Source organism: Pecten maximus, chromosome 19 (assembly GCF_902652985.1).
Source record: "Pecten maximus chromosome 19, xPecMax1.1, whole genome shotgun sequence".
NCBI classification, from domain to species: domain Eukaryota; kingdom Metazoa; phylum Mollusca; class Bivalvia; order Pectinida; family Pectinidae; genus Pecten; species Pecten maximus.
Window position 1 is genome coordinate 25667795 of NC_047033.1, and position 22984 is coordinate 25690778.

The window sequence follows — 22984 nt, forward strand, 5'->3', positions numbered from 1 at the left end:
ATTAACAACGATTGATATACCATTTCCTGGTTGTCTCCCCTTAAAAGCACGATTCATAAAGAGAAAGCGAGGAGAATTAATCGACATTTGGTGAGTTGGTCATCTCTTTATTCAAAATCAATTCATTAAGGTTTCGTGGTTTTCCTTTGTCAGTTAAAAGTTTTTAAAAATCTCTACACTGCGAACTATATAAAGCCCATGTTCACTGCTTTGGACTCTAGCAAGTCCAGTAATGCCTAGCCCTGCACGAGCCCCGTTGATCAGCTTCCATTGAGGAAATATATATACCTTATTGTAGATTAACAAATTACAATACCAGAATAAAATGTCTCAATATTTCTACATTTATCTAGATATGAAACATTGGGGACAATTTCAAAAAAATGATGTTCTATCATATCATATAGTTTATCATGAATGCATCATTCAATTTTATATGTGTGTACTGTACATGTAATGATGTATGTATATATATATAAAGTTGGTAAAATAGTCCTATAAAATCTATATGTATTTAATTAATTACACTGTAATACAGGTATATATCTTGACAAGTCTAGGTTTTAGAACTGTACAACTATTATTTATTTAACAAAAGAAACAATAGCAGTTGATATTTCATGTCACAAATTATGAATTTCTGTACATGGTGTGTAAACAAATGTATAGGAGTTAATTACTACTAACTATGATACATACATTTTGTACATAATGCAACTAGAAGTTTTATTTAGTGTCATGTGTTACAACAATTACACAGTTACTTTTATTATTGCCAGGAAATTAAACATCATCATAGCAGTAAATTGATATTATATATACATTAATGCGTAAGATATATCACAATAAACATTCAAGATATCAGCTACAGTATTGTAGATATCTTGAATATTTATTGTGATATATTAAGGTCCATTGGCTTTTTGAAAAACAGATTATGACAACCACAAGCTAATTTGAAAAAAAAAATTATAATGATAATTGATTTCATTTAAACATCTGGTATATAAGAAAATATGTAAGAACTTTAATTCACACATACTATAAATATCTTAAGTAAATAAAGACCCTGAATAGATCAAATCAATGTTAATCAGACATGTACATTGAAAAATCTCATTAATTGAAATATTATTATGTAATTCCTCAGTCAAATCTACAATTCACACTTAACCAAAAATGCACATTTGTAATATCTGTAAGAATAAACACTTTTAATTAAAAAGATCATTTGAAAAATCATTTCCAAACTGGAGATTTTAAAAGTCTGATTAAAATTCTAATATAATGAAAAGTGTCAATAGATGCCAACTTCATGTCATAATTTTCATGAATTTGTTCAAATTTTAAAGGCATGATAAAGAATATTTATAGACCTTTAAATTGCTTTTTTTTTTATTTCTGTTTCTGCTTAAACAGTGAACCAAAACAGCTGTACTGATCATTATAATTCATGTCTGAATTTAAAAAATTGGAGTCTCTGGCCCTTCTAAATACAGGTAGTGTGTAAATTGCAAGAGCTACAAGTTTCACTGAACCCAAATAGTCATCTACAGTCAAACCTCATGATCTCAAAGTAAGTGGGCCATAAAAAAACTTTGAGTTATTCCTGAACATTTGAGGTAAACATGTATTTTATGCAGAATTTTCAGTGTCTGAACTGAAAGTTCACTTAGAGTTAGTCTAATGATCAGGATCTTTGAATTATCGAGTTTGTGATAAAAAAAATGTCAGTGTCTGAACTGAAAGTTTACTTTTAAGCAGGATCTTTGAATCATCAAGTTTGGCATGAAAAAATCAGTGTCTACACTTAATGTTTACTTTTAAGCAGGATCTTTGAATTATCGAGTTTGGGATACAATTTTTAGTGTCTGAACTGAAAGTTTACTTTTAAGCAGGATCTTTGAATTATCAAGTTTGTGATACAATTTTCATTGTCTGAACTGAATGTTTACTTTGAGTTAAGCAGGATCTTTGAATTATCGAGTTTGATATAATGAGGTTTAACTTCATTTTAATTTGGGTATATATTCAATGTATTTTCAGATCTATTCAGATGGCATGGCTACGGTGGATCCCTGTTCTTATGGTGGTGATATTGTCATAGAGAAGATAGTCCTTCAAATCATATTTGAAAGAAGCACTTATTTCCAGTCTGAAGACATCTCTTAAAAACTTGATTTCCACAATGGATTCAACAAATATAACGAGTGACTTTCTTGCTAATGAAATTCCAACACCTGTGCTTGAAGTGTCTTGCCAAGATTCTACATCAGCATTGGCCATACACCAAGCTGTGATGGAAATCATTCCTGATCGTACTTCCTCCTCCATTGCTGCTACCCATCTTTCATCTGCTGAAATTCTGCAAAGTATTGGTACGGGTGGATTTCCTCAACAATCCTCCTCTTCCAATGTTACAATATCATCCCTTCATAAATCAACAGAAAGAGACATTGGTCATGAATTAGTCAGTAAATCAATAGCCTCTGTTTTGAAGCCAGGACTTTCCCCTCCATCGAAAACTTCATGGAGCGTTTCTTCCATGATTGCTGAGCCAGATGCAAAACAGGTGCAGTTATCGTTAAGGCAAGAACAGCAAGATTTTGCCATAAACCATGATCAATTCAGAGTTCAAAATATTGTACCAGCTGGCGACATAATTACAATACCATGGAAACCTACAGCAGTTGCAGAATGTGGCACCAATTCAGAACACTGCACAACAGCTACTATTGTAAGTGTTGACAAAATGTCAACAGCATCCATTGTTCTCCAAAATGCACAGGAGGATTTTTCTGTCATCAGTGAAGATTCTACAACCATACAGGAAGAGGCTCTACCTATAGATGCAGTCATAGAAACCATTGAAGAATATGTTGGAAATGATACGAGATCAGATCCAAATGGACAACCAAATGAAGCAAAAAAAGAAATCATTGGTGACAATGTTCAACCGAATGCAGATTGGAATTTTGATGTGAACATGGCCTTTGATATGCACATGAAGAAACACTCCGGAAACGTAATTGATGAAGTGGGTCAAAATAAATCACTAGTTACTAATAGTGTGCAAGGTGGAAAATTCACTGTGACATCTAAAGGATTGGCACCACCTTTACAGCCCGGCGTTAGTTTGATCAGAAATATCACAACACCTGTCGGAACAGTTGGAAGATACCAGGATACACAAGGAATTTTAAGAAGTGATGCTAATCAATGGGAGAGTCAAGATCTGCAGTTTTCTTTAAATTCGGATCCAACAAACGTTTTGAAAGTACAGTATACAAAGAACGAGATTCCAACAGTCTTGCAGAAATCATGTGTAGACATTCATTCAGGTTTTAAAGAACAGAACATCCAGCCTATCTTAAATGCACAACCAATGGAGCAGCCACTTCACATTCAGAATGAAATGTACCGCTTAGGACTTCATGTACAGATTGATATTCCAGACAACGACAATGTGAAGATCGTCAATCCTAGCCAGACATTCATTGTGCCTGAAGACAATACAGTGGCATCATCATCTACAGAAGTTGGAAACATAATGGTTCAATCAACGTCAAAGGACCTGTTTTGGACAACAGAAGAGCAGAAAAAGCTTTCTACAGGTAAAGAAGTAGAAAACTCTGGGTTGTCATCAAATAAGAACATCACTGCCAGTACACCAGTAGAAGAGAATGTCCCGGCAACGCTAAGCATGGTTCCAAGAGAGTATGTCCGCACTGATCTTGGAAAACTTTCTGGTGCAACTAATGCAAGTGATACTCCTCACAAGGTTTTTTCTGGAACAGGTTCGTTGGCTGTTGGACATCTGGAAACAACACCGGTACCTGTAAGTGTTACTGGAACTAATATGGAAAAGACATCTAGTGTTGATACTGGTAACAACCAAGTTAGAAGAGAGATTGCCCGCATCGTTATACTCCCAAATAAAGTTGAATCCAATGACCAAACCAAACGAATTGTTAAGGAGGTAGGTTGTAAATCACCAATGAAGAAGGCATTGTTGATTCCAATACAAAACATTTCTAGAGAAAAGTCAAATAAAACCTCTGAACCAGCTGGACCATCAGTACTGAGTACAGATAACGGTACTTCAGAATCGACATGTATGAGTGTGGATCAGCAGGTAACCCTTAATAAAGAAGAAAGACCTACAATGACTTTGAAACCGCTGAGTAATGCCATGATTGAGTGTGAATTAAATGTTTTGCAAAGACCAAAAAAAATCACCAGATATTTCAAGGAAAAAGCCAAAAATCAGGAAACAAAACAGAAGGATATACAACCCCATGAAGCAAAGGAAGGCGACACACCTAAGGAAGTGTAAGTTGGTCTATATCTTTACGGAGGTGGTCTAGTGGTAGGGCGCAGGACTACATGACCGAAGGGTCGCTAGTTCGAGTCCCGGCACAGGTGTTGTGTTGTATCCATGAACTAGATACTTTACGCCATTGTTTTCCAGTCGACTCAGTTGTAAATGAGTAGAGAGCAGTGCAACAAGTGTTGTGTGTAAGCTCTGCTGTTAGCGCCGAAATGGCAGTTCCGACTGTATGCTCCTCCGGGAGTTGAGAAAGACATTGGCTGATTGCCAATAAATAATGATTATGATTTGTGAACCGCTTTGAGACGGCTTTGTTGCTGTGCTATAGCGTATGTAAAACTTAAAATTATTGTTTATTATTATTTACCCCTTTTCAGGTCATTTTATTTCAAGTTCAAAATCATTTTACAAAACATGAAGTTTGTTAAAGGTAATTAGCTTATACTGGCAGTTTGGATGGGGTTTGTACATTTAATACCATTCGAGATACAAGACATTTTAGAGAGGTGTTTGAAATAGACATTTGCTTTATGTCAGCGAAGATTAGTGATCACGGTCCTTTTGTTTTATTTTCAGATCCTCGGAGAAAGATACCAAACCGTTTGCTTTGGATGATCCAAATCCATCTCCAGTGATATTGCTACGAAACTCTGCTGGTGGTCCAGGTAAATTTCACCCTGCCCTTCATTTGTTGGCCGTCATTTTCCTTAATAGCCCTGGTTTTAACTATTGCTTAAATTATTTCAACTGAACATGCAGTTTGAAACATCAATGAGGAAAAATACCAGAAATGTGGTTTTCGATTAAATTACAAAGTTTTGGGGTTCATGGACTAACTGCAGTCAAAAAAGAAAAAAAAATGGTTTTATATATTTGTTTGGGCCGCACATCAAAGGATATTATGCCAAAAACACAAGAGAGTAGCATCTTTCAAAACAGAGTTAAATCTGAGAGTTAAATATATAAAAGGACAGAAATAAGATATTAAGATACATGTTTTCCCACAAGACCTGCAATTCTTGGGGTTTATGGACTAACTGCAATCATAAAGGATATACTTATTTGATACCGGTATATTTGGGTGGATCAGATGTCATAGGACAAGATAGTATATAGCACCTTTCAAAACAAATTAGTTAGATATATATTGTTCATCAGAGCCAAAATGAATTAAACTGCCTCATACAGCTTTTCAGTGTAGCTTTGGAGTAAAAAAATGTGCTTGACCCCTATTCCAGGTCACAGAAGTTTTTTTTCATATCATAGATTACATAACCGTTATGTTAAACTTCTTCCATATTAAACGAAACAGTACATAATTGTGATATTTAGAGTGCTAGAATTAAGTACACAATGTTTGTTGAAAGTACCAGAAAATTACCGTAAATGTCAGGTTTCCAATAAAATGACATCTGAGTGAAGGGACAATTTATTCAGTAATTTGAAATTGGATTGGTACTGAAGATATATTGGTCATTTCTAATGAAAGTTTGTATTGTTAGTATAGCTGGTTTCTAGTAAATAATTGGTAAATTCTATATTCCCGGGAGAATTTAACCTGTTCCCCGAAATGGCAAAATCTAGGTATGAAACCATTGCAAATGTCTACAACTCTACAGCCTGATTTAACTCGTAAAAAAGTTTTATTGCAGTCATGAAATATGTGTGGAAACTAAATTCTCAAATAAGAAATTGCATTGTTCGTTTGAAAGTGAATAAATTTTAACGAAATTAAAAAGTTATAAAGTTAATGACCGACCTTGACCCAATTACAAGTTGCATGTTTCATCATAAAATAAAGTGTTCAGTTGCGTCAGTGGTCATCAGAGTGCACGTGGCAACAGCGTTGTGAAGAACCATATCTAATGTTACAGCAAAACAGGTTTTCTTTTCTCAAAGATTTTCAGTTTTACCAAAAATAATAACAGTATTTCATTTTTATCATGGAGGAAAGTAGCAAGAAAATTTTAGATTATGACAGTCATTATTGCATCAAAACACACAGTAATGATTGTTATACCATTATTTTGCATTTAATTATGTATACGAAGACCTTTGACTAAATTGACCTAAATTTTAACATTTTTTTCCATACACTGATATTCTAGAATCAAATGCTCTTCAGTCTTTACCAGTTAATGAAATACCATGGCATAGCAATATGGCGTTTTTCAAATTTTGCTTAAGGTTATCAATTTCAGACTTTATTTTCATTACATTACATGTACTTGAATATCATGCTTCATGTTCATGAGCTTACAGCTAATTTTATGTAGTAATTCACACAAACAAGTAATTTGTTTTTCTCCTTCAGAAGTGAAAGGCCCAAAGCCATTCATATGTCATGAGTGTGGCCGTGGCTTCAGCCATCTTGGCGACTACAACAGCCATGTGAAGGCGCACAAAGATGGAATGCCTTTCACCTGCAAGGAGTGTGGCGTTGGCTTCAGGAAAAGTGGTCATCTGATCAACCACAGTCGACGTCATACGGGCGAGAAACCATTTGCTTGTACACGATGTGATAACACATTTGGACAACTGGGTACACTGAAGCGGCACATGCGTATACATACTGGCGAGAAACCGTATGAGTGTCCCACGTGTAAAAAGAGCTTTTCACAGCTGAGTTACATGAAAGTGCACAGGCGGTCTCATACTGGAGAAAGGCCATTCAAATGTGAGGTGTGTGAGCACAGTTTCTTGCAAAGTGGGGATCTGAAGAAACATATGCTGCGAAAACACAACACAAAGAAGGAGCTGTCATGCCCACACTGTACGAAAAGGTTTGGAGATAAAGTTGACATAAAACGTCACATCAAAACCCACGAGGGCAAACTTGGGTGTAAGATTTGTGACGAAATGTTTCCTGATGTAGAAAGTGCAAAGGTGCATAAACAGATGTTTCATTCCAAAGAAAAAGTTAAAGAACTGTCCCATCGGTGTGTAATGTGTGATATAGGCTTCAAACTCAAAGCTGACCTTCAGTCTCACAAGAGGGACTGCCATCCACCAGATAAGAAAGCAAAACCTAAAGGAAGAGGAAAAGGAAAGAAGCGAGGAAGGAAGAGGGGAAAGCAGACGCCTAGAAGTGATGAAGATACGGATTCAGATTATGAGGAAGATAGAAGTGACCTTCAAGATATCAAACCTACCATCACTGTTAAAGAAGAGGCAATTGATGCTTCAGACGAACAAAAAGAAGGAGAAGGGGACAAACAAGAAACAGTAGTGAGAGGAACCAGAAAGAGAAAAGCAAGTAAATTTCAGCCGAGGAAGCTTCTGCCGCCTGTGAAACAGGATCGTCCAAAGCGAACAAGAAGATCAGTAGAATAAAAAGAAGAATTCATGTATCATACTTCAGTTTATAGAGCATCTTATATTGTGTACATGAGTCTTCGGTTCTTAAAATTATCGATCCTCTGATGAGGTTAAATAAAAATCAGTTGCACCAGTCTCATATGTAGTATACAGTACATCAAATGAAATGGAACCAGACCTTAATATAATAGTACATCATGTGAGATGGAAACTAATATTTTCTGTTTATCATCGATATTTTTATATGTGTTCATAATATGTGCTATTACACTGATATTCACGTGCTGATATTTAAAATGTATTCATCTAAAACATTAATTAATTGCATTGATTTGTTTCAGTGACCAGGATCAAAATTTTCCATGATAAGTCATGATTTACTGCCAATATTGAAGATATTTATTTCTTGAGATATTATCTTAACATTTTAAACCGCGTTCTCTACTGCAAACCACATTCACTAATATTAGCTCTTATTTAATTAATCAAATTTCCATATAAAACTCGCATAATGATTGACGAATTCATTTTAAAATCAAATAGTGTGCACCATTTCTTTTTATATAAAATCATAAATACACTATTTGTAAACAGTGGTCCCTTGAAATGTTTGTAACTGATCAGATTAGTCTGTAGATACAGCATGTAGGGTTTAACTTGATATTATTCCCCACGAAGTCGAGAAGGGGATAGCATTATCGTTGTACTTTAGTCCTTTTTTGTCTCTCTGGCGGCTTTGTTTCAAACAAATTTTGATCAAATTTGTACATTGGTCAAGCATGAGAATACCTCAAACAAGTTTGTGTTTTAGGATGCAAAGGTCAAGATTGAGGTCACATTTGCTATCTATAGAAATATTTTGTCGCTCTAGCAACTTCGTTTTTAAACAGATTTTGATTAAACTTCGCATGCCGGTCCAGTATAAGAACACCTCAAACGAATCCTTAACATTCGAAGTGATTAGCGTCATTTGAGATGCATTGTTCTTTTTTTATATATAATTGAAAGCACATTTTGATTTCTCGAAATAATTTTTTGTTTTTGTTACCTATAGATGACCTTCATGCTCACCAGAGTAAAATTTTAATAATTGTTATAGAAACTCTGGTAATTTATTGAAAAACCATATATCCTTCTCAACCGCATTACTCATACTGTCTACAAAATTAATAGCCTGTTGAAATACACCTTTAAAATGAGTTTCACTTTTAATGACGAAGGTTTGCAGTGAGCCTGTGGCATTTGGTGATAGTACTTTTTCGGTATTACTTTGTTATGGTGAAGGTATTTTTTGTGCAAACATTAAGTTACGTTGTCAAGAAGTTCCTCTGTTAAAACACGAGAATACATCAATGTAGGAAGTGTTATTTGCATATCCGCGACCAATGATTGGTTTTCATAAATGATTTCAATCCGGCTTTGTAATACATTTATATATAATATCCAAGCGATATACATATACTATTACCAGCTAGATAATGCATTTCTTATAAGTGTCATGATCAATATTATTACTACATCGCTGCTTCCATTTTGACAGAACGTTAAAATATATTTTCTCCTGCGTCTTATCTGCTAATTTTTTAATTGACTATCTTGGGAAATGATTTATGTTGGACAATGATGTCTCTAACTGTGAGAACAATACATGGCAGTGATCTTACAGCCTTTGGTATAATGATATAAATACACTATCTGGTTACTGATTTTATAACCAGTCATGCAGCTGCTCGACCTACTGTCACTGAACGTTCTCACTTCTCTTCAGAGTTGATAGGATATGCCTAATCTTAAAGCATGGTCTAGTCTACTGTACATGTGATAACCCTTTTCTATGTAGGAACTGAATCGAAGACCTGTCCTTATGATCTCTTCTGAGAAAGTAAGACAGAATTGTCACTTGAAGAACAGTATCATTTCACATTGGTCAATACAAATATGTAATTGTTTATCATTATGTATTTTTAAGATTGGCTAGTAAAAAGTATGTATTATATTGAATCGCATTGATAGCAAATTTGCTGATTTTTGTTCATTGTTCATTGACCTCTACTTTGTTCAATTATGTGTAGATGATATATACCGCACAAGCATTTATTGATATTTAAGAATGATTTTCGGTTCCTTCATCATATTTTCAACATTAACGATCCCTTTCCATTTCAGCCCTACAGCAGTTCTACTGCCTTGATTTTAATGTAACTGATGAAGCCCGAATCACACATTAAAAAATAGTTCCTATACAACACATTTCGGTATTCTGTATATTGAATATTTTTCTCATCGTGTAATTTTTTATTTACTGAATGTCTCGTTATTAAGGTATTTCTTTAATGTCTCATTATAAAAACAAATCTTTAAAAATGGAAAATATTTATAATTGTGCATTGGACATTATACAAATCTCATTCGTGCACTGTGCTTGTACATACAAATCTATCTGTATCTGTGTAGCTTATGGATAAGTATCCATTTCAGTTGCTTTGTTATAGTTTTGATAGGATGTTCTTAATAATGTTCTCTTCGATGTGAATAAAAGTTACTCCATGTTAAATGTGCGGTTTCATTATTTTCCCGTCCCGCTACGTAAATGTTACAGCAGTTTTCTCGACCAGACTCAAAATTGACTGGACACCTTTCTTTGTATATAAGTGACCAAGTGTTTTGCAAGACAATGTTTTCATATCATTGAAAATTTCATTCTTATCAATGCATTTCCCAAAGGTCAGTAGAAGAGCGATCTGTTTGAGAAAAACGTGCACATGATACTTTATGATTATATTAACTACTTTATTGAAAAGAACACCCAATCATGACTGTACATCGTAAAATGATTCCCTGAATGTAAATTAAATAAAAGAAGAATAATAAATAAAAAAAATAAAAGGCAGTGAATTGCCAATGTCACAAAGATGATATGAGAAGCAACTATTGTTCATCATCGGTGGTTGCCACTCAGTGAACAGTTTTCCTTGAATGTCTATTTTCCTTGTCTCGACTTTGATCTTTTCTCAGGACGAGCCGACTTCTGTTTTTCTTTAGAGCGATCTCTGTCGCCATTTTTGTCCGTTTTCTGTCTCCGCGTATTTGATCTGACTCTTCTACTTCCGGGTCGACTGTCGAACATGCCTCTTCCAGCTAGCCTGGCTACAAATAGAAATAAGTGTCGATAAGGATGGGGAAGTGTTTCTATAAGAGTGTGTGTGTTACTAATAATTCTTGTATCGCTTCCGAACGTGTCATCTCCAATTTATCATTCTGTCAAATGTTCATTTCGTTAAAAAAAAACAAAAAAAAACATTGAAATGCGGCTCATTCCCCCCATGATGCAGTATTCTAGATGGCGACTCCCTGTTACCGGTGACGCCTATTCAAATAGGATAACGTGCATTTTGTATTCCAAGACATTACGGTTGCCATTTTCACATCCCATTGTCACAGACTTCAGCATGATAATACCACCATAATGTATAATCTAAAAAAGCAAATAAACTCTCGGGGATCTACGAGGTTGCCCGGGGTAGTGCAGTGACTGCTCAGACGGGATTGCTGAATGTCCTGGGGGTGGGAGCGATGACGGCCGGAAGACACTTGGAGGCGACAAAGGAAACACAAGATCTAGCGATAATATTTCTCGGTTTGTATAATCACGACAAGAATAAATACGATGGATGTTTTCACTAACTTGATATGCTATACCCAAATCTATTAGAATGGCTTATCGAGGACTACCCAAACACTAATATCGAGAATATCACATTACTTTTATCTGTCACCTACACTAAAACCAGGGGGACATTAGGTTTCCTCTCTGGTCGTCTTGCACGTATGCAAGACGTACAAGCGTTACGTAACGCCAAAGTTTGCCAGCGCTCCACGTAACGCAAAAGCTGTCTGCTCTCTAGCGGCTTCATTCTTTGTGGGATTTTGATCAAACCTCACACAATGATAAAAAAATGAATATATATCGGACAAGTTCGACTTTCATGGGTTTGGGGTTGAGGTCACTGTCACTATTAGGGGAGGGCAGCAATAGCAATACCCAATATGTTTGTTTATCGTGTTGTTGAGTAAAAGGTAGATAATGAAATAACTCACCCGTAAAATCATCGTTGATGGACTCTTCGTCATTTAGTAACGGTACATATGTGTCGGGCGTCCCGCTTGTTTCTGTAAATATTTCAATGAATACACATAGTTATCATTCGCTTTAGAAATGTCTTGTATCCCAAATATCAAAAGAAACCCGAACACAATTGACTGTGTAGTATTTTCTGTATTGCCACACATAAGCTTTGGTACAATGCTTGGCTTGGACTCTTTACCAGCATTTCTAAGATTGAGCAGATTTAATTGAGCCAAGTCTGTGTTTGCGATTCCTTTGGAGTAGAGACGCTTCTTACTGCTAGTAGTTCTCCTCATTGTAATGTGCTCTCTACGGACCGAGAAACATTTCTGACAATATTAATCCATCCAATTATTAATTTATTCCACCCCATTGGTCCATCTGCCTTCCCCCGTTCTTACCAATAACCAATACCCATCCCCAAGTAAGTCCCTACCCTCAATATTTCGGCGTACGTCACCAAATCACCTGCCCCACACCCGATATGTTCAGAACTAATATTGGACTCCAACTTACTATCTACTCGCAGGAGGACTAATGTCTCCCTCTCCGTCAGTATCTCATTAGCATATCTGTTCGGAACGTCTCGGAGAAATTTGATGTTACCCGATTCATCACAAAGTTCAATATCACCTGAAAAAGCAAGAAAAGACGAATCTACCAAACAAAATTAATAGAAAGAAATGAAAAATAAATATCTGGCGGTCAAACTAGTCATACAATAGAGGGGAAATACACTTATTTTTGGTATGATTATTGTTATCGTAGGATGTATGAGATACTGAAGCTGAAAAGATTTTAAAAGATAATTAATTATTTTTAGAAGAAAAAGCCTTAATTATAAAATTCAATGACCGCGACAAAAAAACAGTTTCCTTGCAATGACAACACTTTTAATTGCTATTACAAAAAAAGTAGAACTATATCAATCTTTTGGGGTTTTTTTTGTTGTTTTTTGTTGATTTTTTTGTTTTGTTTTTCGGTTTTTTTTTTTTTTTTTTTGTTGTTTGTTTTTTTTATTTCTTGCTTTTTTTAAACAAATCAGTCAATGACATGAAAACTACGTCATAAATGTAAGATTTCCCTCGTCACGTCCCGTCTATTATACCAGGAATAAACTGTCACATTATACCTACATATATTAGTAAGTAGCTACTTTATCTTACTGGTTTTTGCGGTCATTAAAAAGTGAAACATTTTCTTTCTCTTTCACAATGCATACAAATGTATACTTGTTTGTGTATATGTTTGTGGATGTTTTCTGCCAAAGACACGCATTTAAACTGATCTATATTGTTAAAGCTAATAACAGTAAATTACTAGTGTTGACAAATAGACGCTGTGCAACATCTATGAAGTCTTTTCCCAAAAGGAATGATGTTAGCAAGGAAAAGGAACCCGGATTAACAAATATAGATCATTCCGAAATTATCAGGAAAGGAAGGAAGAGGTGAAATGTATACAGTAGGGGATTGATTACGGCAGAGCGATATTGAAAGTAAGTCCTGAGAAATGAGAAAGTTCATTGGTAGTCGGTGGTAATTAATGTTTAATAAACCCGTCCCCACCCCTCCCTCCCCCCTTCCCCCTCAAGACCCCCTTTCCATTTTATAGTCTACCATCTGTTAAGCCGATATCAATTTCCCTAACTCATTCTGGATTCCGACACGTGTGATTCTTCACGTAACTCACGAGTCGTTGACAGCAAAATCACCAGTAGGATAACGCTTCACAGGTGGTCATTATTCGCAGTCATTAAATGTAACGCGAAAAGAAATACTCCACGAAAAAGTTTTTACTGAAGAATGTATGCAAGGCGTGGTACAATATACCCGTGAACTAAGCCCGACTGCGGCAAGCACGAAATATAAGCACCGCGAATATTTTACAACTAACAGTATTTCTATCTTCTTTCTTTGGTATTTTTACACTATCGTCCTGCTGTCCATAGAATTTGTCTGTGTTATATTGTTTTCATATGTCACTAGTGCAATATTCAATTCAATTCTTTATTAATCGTAAACTGATACAGTTTATGGATACAAGATTTGATGCATACATTAAATTACAATAAATATTTCCAGGGTCAATCATACATAATCTAGTTTTCTACTAAATAGTTTCCTCGTAATATGTTTGCATGATGAACAGATTTTCCTAAATTACACAATTCTTTTGTATTACCAGACGATAGAAATATAACTAATTTGAAGACGGAGAGATTTATTCGATAATAGGGCTTAATATATTTGATTCCCAGCTCACTGTACAAGGGGCATTTAAAAATGAAGTGATATTTATCCTCGGTGTCAGTAAGACAAGCAGGGCAGGTTCTAAGATGCCTAGGTACGTACGTTTCTATGCCTTCCTGATTCGATAAGAAGACAATGGGAAGATAAACGTAATCTAACAATAGCTTTTTTGTAATTAGCAAGAATAAGAATTGGTTTTAAAAGATATGTTTGCAACGTTAAGTGGTCTACAACATGCCTGTATAAAACACATTTCGGCGATGACACAAAAAAATATCACATTCTTGTTCGATATTGTCTAACAATCGTTATTTTACTATGGTTATGAAATAGCTTATATATGTGACCTGTTTGAAAACCCACATGTTCATCATGCTTAGTGAGGAAATCTTGTGTTTTTTTTTAATTTGGCAACCCAGTTTTTACAATTTTGGATTCACCTCACAATCACAATCAAAATATCCTGGAGCGTTGGCATTGGTTGTGCCAACCAGAGAACGACTGTAACGTCATAATATGGACAATGATATATCGATGTGACGTCGTTAATTGTACATTGGTGCAGCAAAATGGCTGTCTTCATTTGATTTTACCTCCCACATTTTGACTTTAATACCTGTCAAAATGTTGGTTTGCTGAGTTATGTGATAAAAAGTACCTTAAAGCTGAATTTATGAAACTCGTCTCTAATTTTTTTTTTTTTTTTTTGTTTTGTTTTGCGCCATGTCTCGTTTCATATATGAAAACTCAATCAAGATCCCATATATAAACATACAGCTGCTGCCATTTCCAGGCAATCGTTGGAGAGAGGGGTCACGGGGTTAGGAGGTGTATGTTGGGGAGGGGGGGGGGGGGGGGGGGGGGTGCTAGGAGGTGTATGTTGGGGAGGGGGAGGGAGGCTGGTGTATTTAACCATTACTTACAGTCATTTCTACACCGACATTTCTGTTTGATACTCCGTAAGAGATTTCGGGCCCGGCAGAAAGGATTGAAGATTTCTTCCTCGCAGTCTGTGAAAAATAGAATAACATAGTTATGTAATAAAACGATGATACGTCTCGAAAACACATCAACATGGTTCATAGTTTAACAAAGTGTTACTAACATAAAGTATTTTTCTTCTGATTTATTTCATTTGACTGAAGAAGTAAGAGATGATGCAGTCTAAATTTGAAATTTAATGTAAGATAACTTCCTGACTTATACGGCAAGTTATTGAATAGCCAATATAAGCCCGATGTGTTCCGTACGAAGTCCAGGGCCTAACTACTTACAAAGCATGTATATCAATGTTAAATACAACATACAAATGTAGGTAAATAATGACATATTTTAGCGATAGGTGTCACTTAAGGTGCTTCAGTACACTCGTGCCGAGAAAGATTTGAGAAATTGCCAAACGGTTTGAAATCAATGATGAACCCCTCCACAAATGTTTTGATATATATTTATCGGCTAGTCAACCTTTCTCAAATTTTCTTACAAAAGTGTTTTTGCCAATTACTGATCAACACAAGTCATTTATTGATATCAACTAGTAGGCATAAATATAATAATTATATACTCTTTTAGTATTCCGTTGTTATATTTAATGACATTGAATATTTTTGCTGGCGTAATATTGGGGAGTACAGGTGTCATGATCGGGGTCTTCCCCGAACACCAACTCTGGTTAGGGTGTAGCCATAGGGGTTAAGGTGTGTTGATAGGGGGTTATAGTCTGTTACAGAAAAATTCTCAGTGTAAGAACACAGGTAAATCAGAACACAGGTAAATCAACTCACCTGTTAGATGATCAGAAAATCATTAGCTGTTAATGATTGCCAAACTGTTTCAGAAATAATGTATGATACCAAGATTCAAGATTTTTTTATTTCACTCTGACACACTTAGTGTGTAACAAGAGGTCAAACAATACATATCAATTGTATAACATGGCAACGAGAGTAGATGGACAAATTGAAAGGTCCAACAGGCTGTAATGAAATAATGACATTTTCATATACACAATTTTTAAGTTAATTTTTTTTTTTTTTTTTTAGAATTATTTGTAATTTTGCAAGAAATATGCTTATCATTTTTATCGTACGTTACCTATTGCAAATATTCCTTTCATATTTACCAGAGACGTAAATATCACGTCACGGGAAAATAGAATTTGTCTGCTATGTTTTACTGGAATTGGACGCGAGTATCATTATTTATTTTTATGCCCAGATATATATGTAAGTCAAATTCGTAAAAAAGTATATACACCTAGTTATTATACATGTAACCCATCTATTCATAAAATGAAAGGATTATTATCATTATGCAGTATTAGAGTATTCTCAAATCTATCTATGTTCATCCAATTACTAGAAAGACATTTTAAAATAATATGTGAATTTCAAACATCAATTTGTAAAATATGTATACCGGTATTGTAAAAATATGGAAATGATATGTTATCATAAGTACTACAGTACGGTTATGTATTGAACGAACTTTTATACAGTGTATACTACAAACTTTGTCTAAATGTATGAGAAATATGACAGTGAAAACGATACCTTATTCATATACATGAGTTGACCCTGTTTTTTACCTGTGTTAGTATTCCGTATTGAAACAGACTATAACTAAACTTCAAAGAACTTCCTACATAAACACCTTCCTTTGTCTTTACCAGAGTTGGTGTTCGGGGAATGAGCCTCATGATCCACCATAACAACAGGTGTCAAATTAGCCTGAGGTCATGCAGTATTAAACTGACCACACGGACTAGAATGTTAAACTTCTTACGTAACGTAATTACTACTGAGTTGTAATGCGACTGAAGATATTAGTTTAAACTGTGTTTTATTTGTCAATTTCCATTTAACGATATATATACAACACAATTATAAATCATACAAAAAGGATTTAGAAACAAGTGTCAAGACCCTTATATAAATCTGACACCTATATATAGGTTGACGTTACATAACAGCATAGACATGATAAAACACGACAACGTATCATAACGACAATAGAGTCTAATGTGAAAACATCTGTTGGAATTTGATCAAATAATTAAATACATTGTAGTTAATAAAAAGGGAGAAAACGTGAAAATGGGATTTGCTGTTTCCATCTGGTTGTAAAATATTATTTAATGCGGCATTAATCTAGAATTACAAAATATGTACTTGCTACGTTAGCATGAAAAATCTGTTTGAATTAACAAGGAAATTTTGCACAGCAAGGAATATCCTCGTGTTATCGTCGATGGAAAGAGAAGCGTCTCCAAACAGTAATGAACTTATAGTTTAAAGGAATCACTGATCAAACTGCATGTACCGAAATAGTGATAAAGGCTCGACATTCGGAACATATCTTGATTATACATTTAGAAGGTAAAACGATGTAAATTCTAATTTTAATGTCTAAGAAATCTATTTTGCGAAATGTCTCTTGAATTACCAAATTGAAATTATAACATGATCACAAATATATTTAAATTGAAAGAAGCCAGAGTCAGTTTTAACACTATACATTTTTATCACAAAACTTCCTTGTAATATCATTACCAAATCGTATAAAATTAAAGGGAGATTACTCCATGATTTTATTTTTACCATCAAATATCCGATACTATATCATAGCCATATATCAATTTGATAATGAAAATCACAATGGCAAAGAGAAAAGGAAGACAATAAAATAAAAGCTGTGTAGCTTTAGTTATTGTTTGGATGGGTAATTGTGATCGAGTACCTTAACAAAAGATGTCTAAATTGACATCTGTTCCATAATATTCATGTGATCAGATTTCTTCGTAAATCGTCATACAAGGACCACCACACACGACTGAATCTAAGGAACTGTCTCTAAAATAATTTATTGACCTCGGTCTGTTTCTCAGTGGAGAACATTTAATATTCTAGACACATCGCTTACAACCGTTTACCACCAAAGACGGGAATTTCCTCTTAGTTTAGTGGTCGCTAGTTCGAGCCTTGGACCGACGGGGTATTTCTTATTATAGTCCGATCAGAATGACCTGTCGCGTTGAACTTTGATTAGTATATTGATTACAGACGAGTCTATAGTCATTTAGGGGAAATAGGTGCTTTGTATATATACATGTATATCTGTTAATTGTTCATAATGTAACAAACCTTATCATCAGCTGCATCATTTGTATTTATACTGGTCTAGATTAAGCGACAAAACTGTTAACATGTGAACAATTGATCACATGGTTACTTGAATATTTGTAAACCCTACATCAAAAATAAATGATACAATCCCTGTGTTGTCGATATAAAATTGTAACAAAAAACGAATGGTCCAAAACAGCACCCTGTTGGACACTGTAGTATTCCTAATCGATATGTTTTGTTAACACACCTGTGCACAAATGGAACTACCCACTTTGAATATTCCACGAAATGGTCAACGCGACAGGTCATTCTGTTTTGACTATACTCTTTTTTAGCTTCCTATTACAGATTTGGTGCCGTTGACCACTCCAGGTGAAGGCTATAGGAGACTGAGAGGCTTCATCGAAGCTATAGAACTTAGGTTGTGGTTGTCTTTAGCGGGCGAAGGCGCTTGGATAGAGAGAGTACCGGCAGTGTAAAAATGGAGAGAGATCGTCCTGCTATTTACAGAAGGGAAATTGTTCGAGCGAACACACACACATATATATACATGTATAATTGTCAAGTAGTAATAACATGTATATATATATATATAATCCATGTATATAAATACATTGCTATCCAGGTATTCATATCATCTAATAGACGACTTCCACTATGATCATGTCAGGATATCGGGCCGACAATTACTGCGCCATTGAAACGTTCTTTTTTTAAGAACGCCGATGTGGTGCAGTGGTATAAGCTGCGGGTATTTCTGGCTAGGCGATTGGGTGCCATATATCGTGAGTTCGAGGCCCGGTCAAGGCACGAGTCATAAAGTTGTCTTCCTTCGTCAGTTGTGTTACTATGATATAGATTTCATATATACAATCATGGCACTTTGTGTCTGTAATTATGATAATTTATTGAGAGAGGATGACCAATTTCGACCAAAATTCGATCGATATTTGTCATCTGTAATGCGATATTTATATGCTATGGCTTTTCGGTTTCAAAACCAGAGCACAAAATGATAAAAGCATGATCCCATGTCGTTTAAACTTATTCTATAATATTGACCACAACGTCATAAATACCACATCTTTGATAAAACATCATCTTGCACTCTCGCGTAACTTGACGGAATGTGCCTGAACAATCTGATTGGCTGAAATTAAGTGACGTCAAAGAATATTCGCAGAGTGGAATTCGATGTTGCATGCGTAAGAAATGCATATACTGTTAAACATCTTAATGAAATAATTAATACTTTGGCTAACTATTGGTCGAACTAAAAGACACAAGAACTTAAGATATTCTATGCTGTTTATATCAACTGACAACGTTATTTCATTATTTGTTTTAAGAAGTTATACATACCTCCATATCTCACAGTCACGTACACCATGTTGGTTTCGCGATATTTTTCACCTTTCAGTTGTTACACAATGTCCTGTTCAATATAAGGTTACATAGTCTTCCGCCTCACTGTACTACGACCAGTTCTACCCACTTTCCCCTAAGTCCATACGATATCACCCTCTACCGAGGTATAACGCTCCTGTACACACTACTGAGATCTTAAACTGTTTTCGGTGTGCTAATAGGGGTTATATTTAAGTAGCGCCAGTTTTTAACGTTTAAATATATACCTACTTAGTATTGTAAATAGCCCGTTTATACACCTCGCCCCGTTATAGGGGATTAGCGGGTATTATAATTGTAAGGTAAAAAGTAACAGGATTTCATTGTAAGGAAAGAAAAATTATTCTTACATAATGACATTATAAGGTAGTGGAGTACATTGTGAAAAAAATACAGGTAAATAAAATACAGGTAAATAACTGGAGAGTTATATAGATAAATCACTGTAGATTATATTAAAAATAAGCTACTGTATTTAATGTAAGATGGGTGTTGGATTTCTTGGGGTGTGTAGATGAGAGAGAGAGAGAGAGAGAGAGAGAGAGAGAGAGAGAGAGAGAGAGAGAGAGAGAGAGAGAGAGAGAGAGAGAGAGACTAAAACTAGACACCTCCTCCTTCCTTAATCATCCCATGACCAATTAGTTGGCCTGTGTTAAAGAACCTTGCGGATCTGAAGTGGGTGTGGGCAAACCCCTTTATACCAGATATCATAAAGTTTAAATCCGTGTATATACGGGAAGCTGTGATATGTGATTATAAATATATTTACATAACGACAACAATATAAATATATATAACAAAGGGCTACTTAACTTTCTATCCGATTTGTTGAGTTTCAACATTTTGAAATTCGTGTCATGAAGACAAGGCTCTCACAGGGCATTGTTTCACAGCTCATCGGCAATATTTTCATTTCGGTTACAGATAATTTAGGAAGAGAACACTACCATCGTTTTATAGGTAGTGGACAAACTTTTGATAATAAAATTTGACTTCTGTATAGAACCCAGATCTATTACAATATAACTCAGGCGTCCTGCGGACCCCATTACTCTTAATATCATAGTTAATCCTGTTCAAGTGACAAACAGTTTATGCTTAAAGGCCAGTACACAAGTGGTGAGCTAAATAACCACTGCTAGTGTACAAGGTATTTAACGGACTTTAAAAACCTTGTCAAAATACTAGTTTGTTTATTTAAATTTTAAGTGGATGATACCGTTTAAAACCACGTGATCATCTCACATGATCAAGTGACCTTTTTGAACGGACTATCCATTTTTTATCACACCTTGTTACGTACGGCCACGAAACGTTACCAGGATGAACATATTTGATATTGTCATTGTTATCTTCAAAGAATATCATAGAATTGTATAGAAATGTAAAAAAAAAAAGATATACAAGCAACTTTTAATATATGGTTTTTAGTGGATTATCACTTGATTTTGTTTGCCGTAACTTTGTAGGTAGTGGACTATCAGTTGATTCTGTTGACCGTAACTTTGTAGGAAGTGGACTATCAGTTGATTCTGTTGACCGTAACTTTGTAAGTAGTGGACTATCAGTTGATTTTGTTGACCGTAACTTTGTAGGTAGTGGACTATTAGTTGATTTTGTTGACCGTAACTTTGTATGTAGTGGACTACCAGTTGATTTTGTTGACCGTAACTTTGTAGGTAGTGGACTATCAGTGGATTTTGTTGACTATAACTTTGTAGGTAGTGGACTATCAGTTGATTTTGTTGACCGTAACTTTGTAGGTAGTGGACTTTCAGTTGATTTTGTTGACCGTAACTTTGTAGGTAGTGGACTATCAGTTGATTTTGTTGACTATAACTTTGTAGGTAGTGGACTATCAGTTGATTTTGTTGACCGTAACTTTGTAGGTAGTGGACTTTCAGTTGATTTTGTTGACTATAACTTTGTAAGTAGTTGACTATCAGTTGATTTTGTTGACTATAACTTTGTAGGTAGTGGACTATCAGTTGATTTTGTTGACTATAACTTTGTAGGTAGTGGACTATCAGTTGATTTTGTTGATTGTTATTTTGTAGGTAGTGGACTATCAGTTGATTTTGTTGACTATAACTTTGTAGGTAGTGGACTATCAGTTGATTTTGTTGACCGTAACTTTGTAGGTAGTGGACTATCAGTTGATTTTGTTGACCGTAACTTTGTAGGTAGTGGACTATCAGTTGATTTTGTTGACTATAACTTTGTAGGTAGTGGACTATCGGTTGATTTTGTTGACTATAACTTTGTAGGTAGTGGACTATCAGTTGATTTTGTTGACCGTAACTTTGTAGGTAGTGGACTATCAGTTGATTTTGTCGACCGTAACTTTGTAGGTAGTGGACTATCAGTTGATTTTGTTGACCGTAACTTTGTAAGTAGTGGACTATCGGTTGATTTTGTTGACCGTAACTTTGTAGGTAGTGGACTATCAGTTGATTTTGTTGACCGTTATTTTGTAGGTAGTGGACTATCAGTTGATTTTGTTGACCGTAACTTTGTAGGTAGTGGACTATCAGTTGATTTTGTAGACTATAACTTTGTAGGTAGTGGACTATCAGTTGATTTTGTTGACCGTAACTTTGTAGGTAGTGGACTATCAGATGATTTTGTTGACCGTAACTTTGTAGGTAGTGGACTATTAGTTGATTTTGTTGACCGTAACTTTGTATGTAGTGGACTATCAGTTGATTTTGTTGACCGTAACTTTGTAGGTAGTGGATTATCGAGTTGATTTTGTTGGTCGAAACTTTGTAGGTAGTGGACTATCAGTTGATTTTGTTGACCGTTATTTTGTAGGTAGTGGACTATCGGTTGATTTTGTTGACCGTAACTTTGTAGGTAGTGGATTATCAGTTGATTTTGTTGACCGTAACTTTGTATGTAGTGGACTACCAGTTGATTTTGTTGGCCGTAACTTTGTATGTAGTGGACTTCCAGTTGATTTTGTTGGCCGTAACTTTGTATGTAGTGGACTTCCAGTTGATTTTGTTGACCGTAACTTTGTAGGTAGTGGACTATCAGTTGATTTTGTTGACCCTAACTTTGTAGGTAGTGGACTATCAGTTGATTTTGTTAACCGTAACTTTGTAGGTAGTGGACTATCAGTTGATTTTGTTGACCGTTACTTTGTAGGTAGTGGACTATCAGTTGATTTTGTTGACCGTAACTTTGTAGGTAGTGGACTATCGGTTGATTTTGTTGACCGTAACTTTGTAGGTAGTGGACTATCAGTTGATTTTGTTGATCGTAACTTTGTAAGTAGTGGACTACCAGTTGATTTTGTTGACCGTAACTTTGTAAGTAGTGGACTATCGGTTGATTTCGTTGACCGTAACTTTGTAGATAGTGGACTATCAGTTGATTTTGTTGACCGTAACTTTGTAGGTAGTGGACTATCGGTTGATTT

General features: G+C 35.2%; 2 protein-coding genes across 2 annotated transcripts; one reads left to right on the plus strand and one right to left on the minus strand.

Moving 5' to 3' along the window:
- Positions 1-28: 28 nt before the first annotated feature.
- LOC117317312 lies at positions 29-10202 on the plus strand. Its single transcript, XM_033872101.1, has 4 exons — positions 29-90; positions 2047-4332; positions 4907-4995; positions 6645-10202. Exons 2-4 carry the CDS (start codon positions 2189-2191, stop codon positions 7661-7663), a joined length of 3252 nt encoding a protein of 1083 aa, XP_033727992.1. The 5' UTR covers positions 29-90; positions 2047-2188; the 3' UTR covers positions 7664-10202.
- A 219-nt stretch (positions 10203-10421) lies between these two features.
- Positions 10422-19864, minus strand: LOC117317314 (uncharacterized protein CXorf65 homolog). Its single transcript, XM_033872107.1, has 5 exons — positions 19516-19864; positions 14950-15036; positions 12291-12407; positions 11747-11818; positions 10422-10795 (listed from the first exon to the last, which is right to left on the minus strand). The coding sequence occupies exons 1-5, from the start codon at positions 19541-19543 to the stop codon at positions 10629-10631; spliced, it is 471 nt and encodes a 156-aa protein (XP_033727998.1). The 5' UTR covers positions 19544-19864; the 3' UTR covers positions 10422-10628.
- Positions 19865-22984: the final 3120 nt, after the last annotated feature.

Coding starts and splice junctions, on each gene's coding strand:
- LOC117317312 (XM_033872101.1), top strand. CDS start 2,189: ATGGATTCAACAAATATAACGAGTGACTTTCTTGCTAATGAAATTCCA. Junction 4,333..4,906: donor GGCGACACACCTAAGGAAGT/GTAAGTTGGTCT, acceptor TTTTATTTTCAG/ATCCTCGGAGAAAGATACCA. Junction 4,996..6,644: donor AAACTCTGCTGGTGGTCCAG/GTAAATTTCACC, acceptor TTTCTCCTTCAG/AAGTGAAAGGCCCAAAGCCA.
- LOC117317314 (XM_033872107.1), bottom strand. CDS start 19,543: ATGGTGTACGTGACTGTGAGATATGGAG. Junction 12,408..14,949: donor ATGTCGGTGTAGAAATGACT/GTAAGTAATGGT, acceptor TTGCTTTTTCAG/GTGATATTGAACTTTGTGAT. Junction 11,819..12,290: donor AGTCCTCCTGCGAGTAGATA/GTAAGTTGGAGT, acceptor AAATATTTACAG/AAACAAGCGGGACGCCCGAC.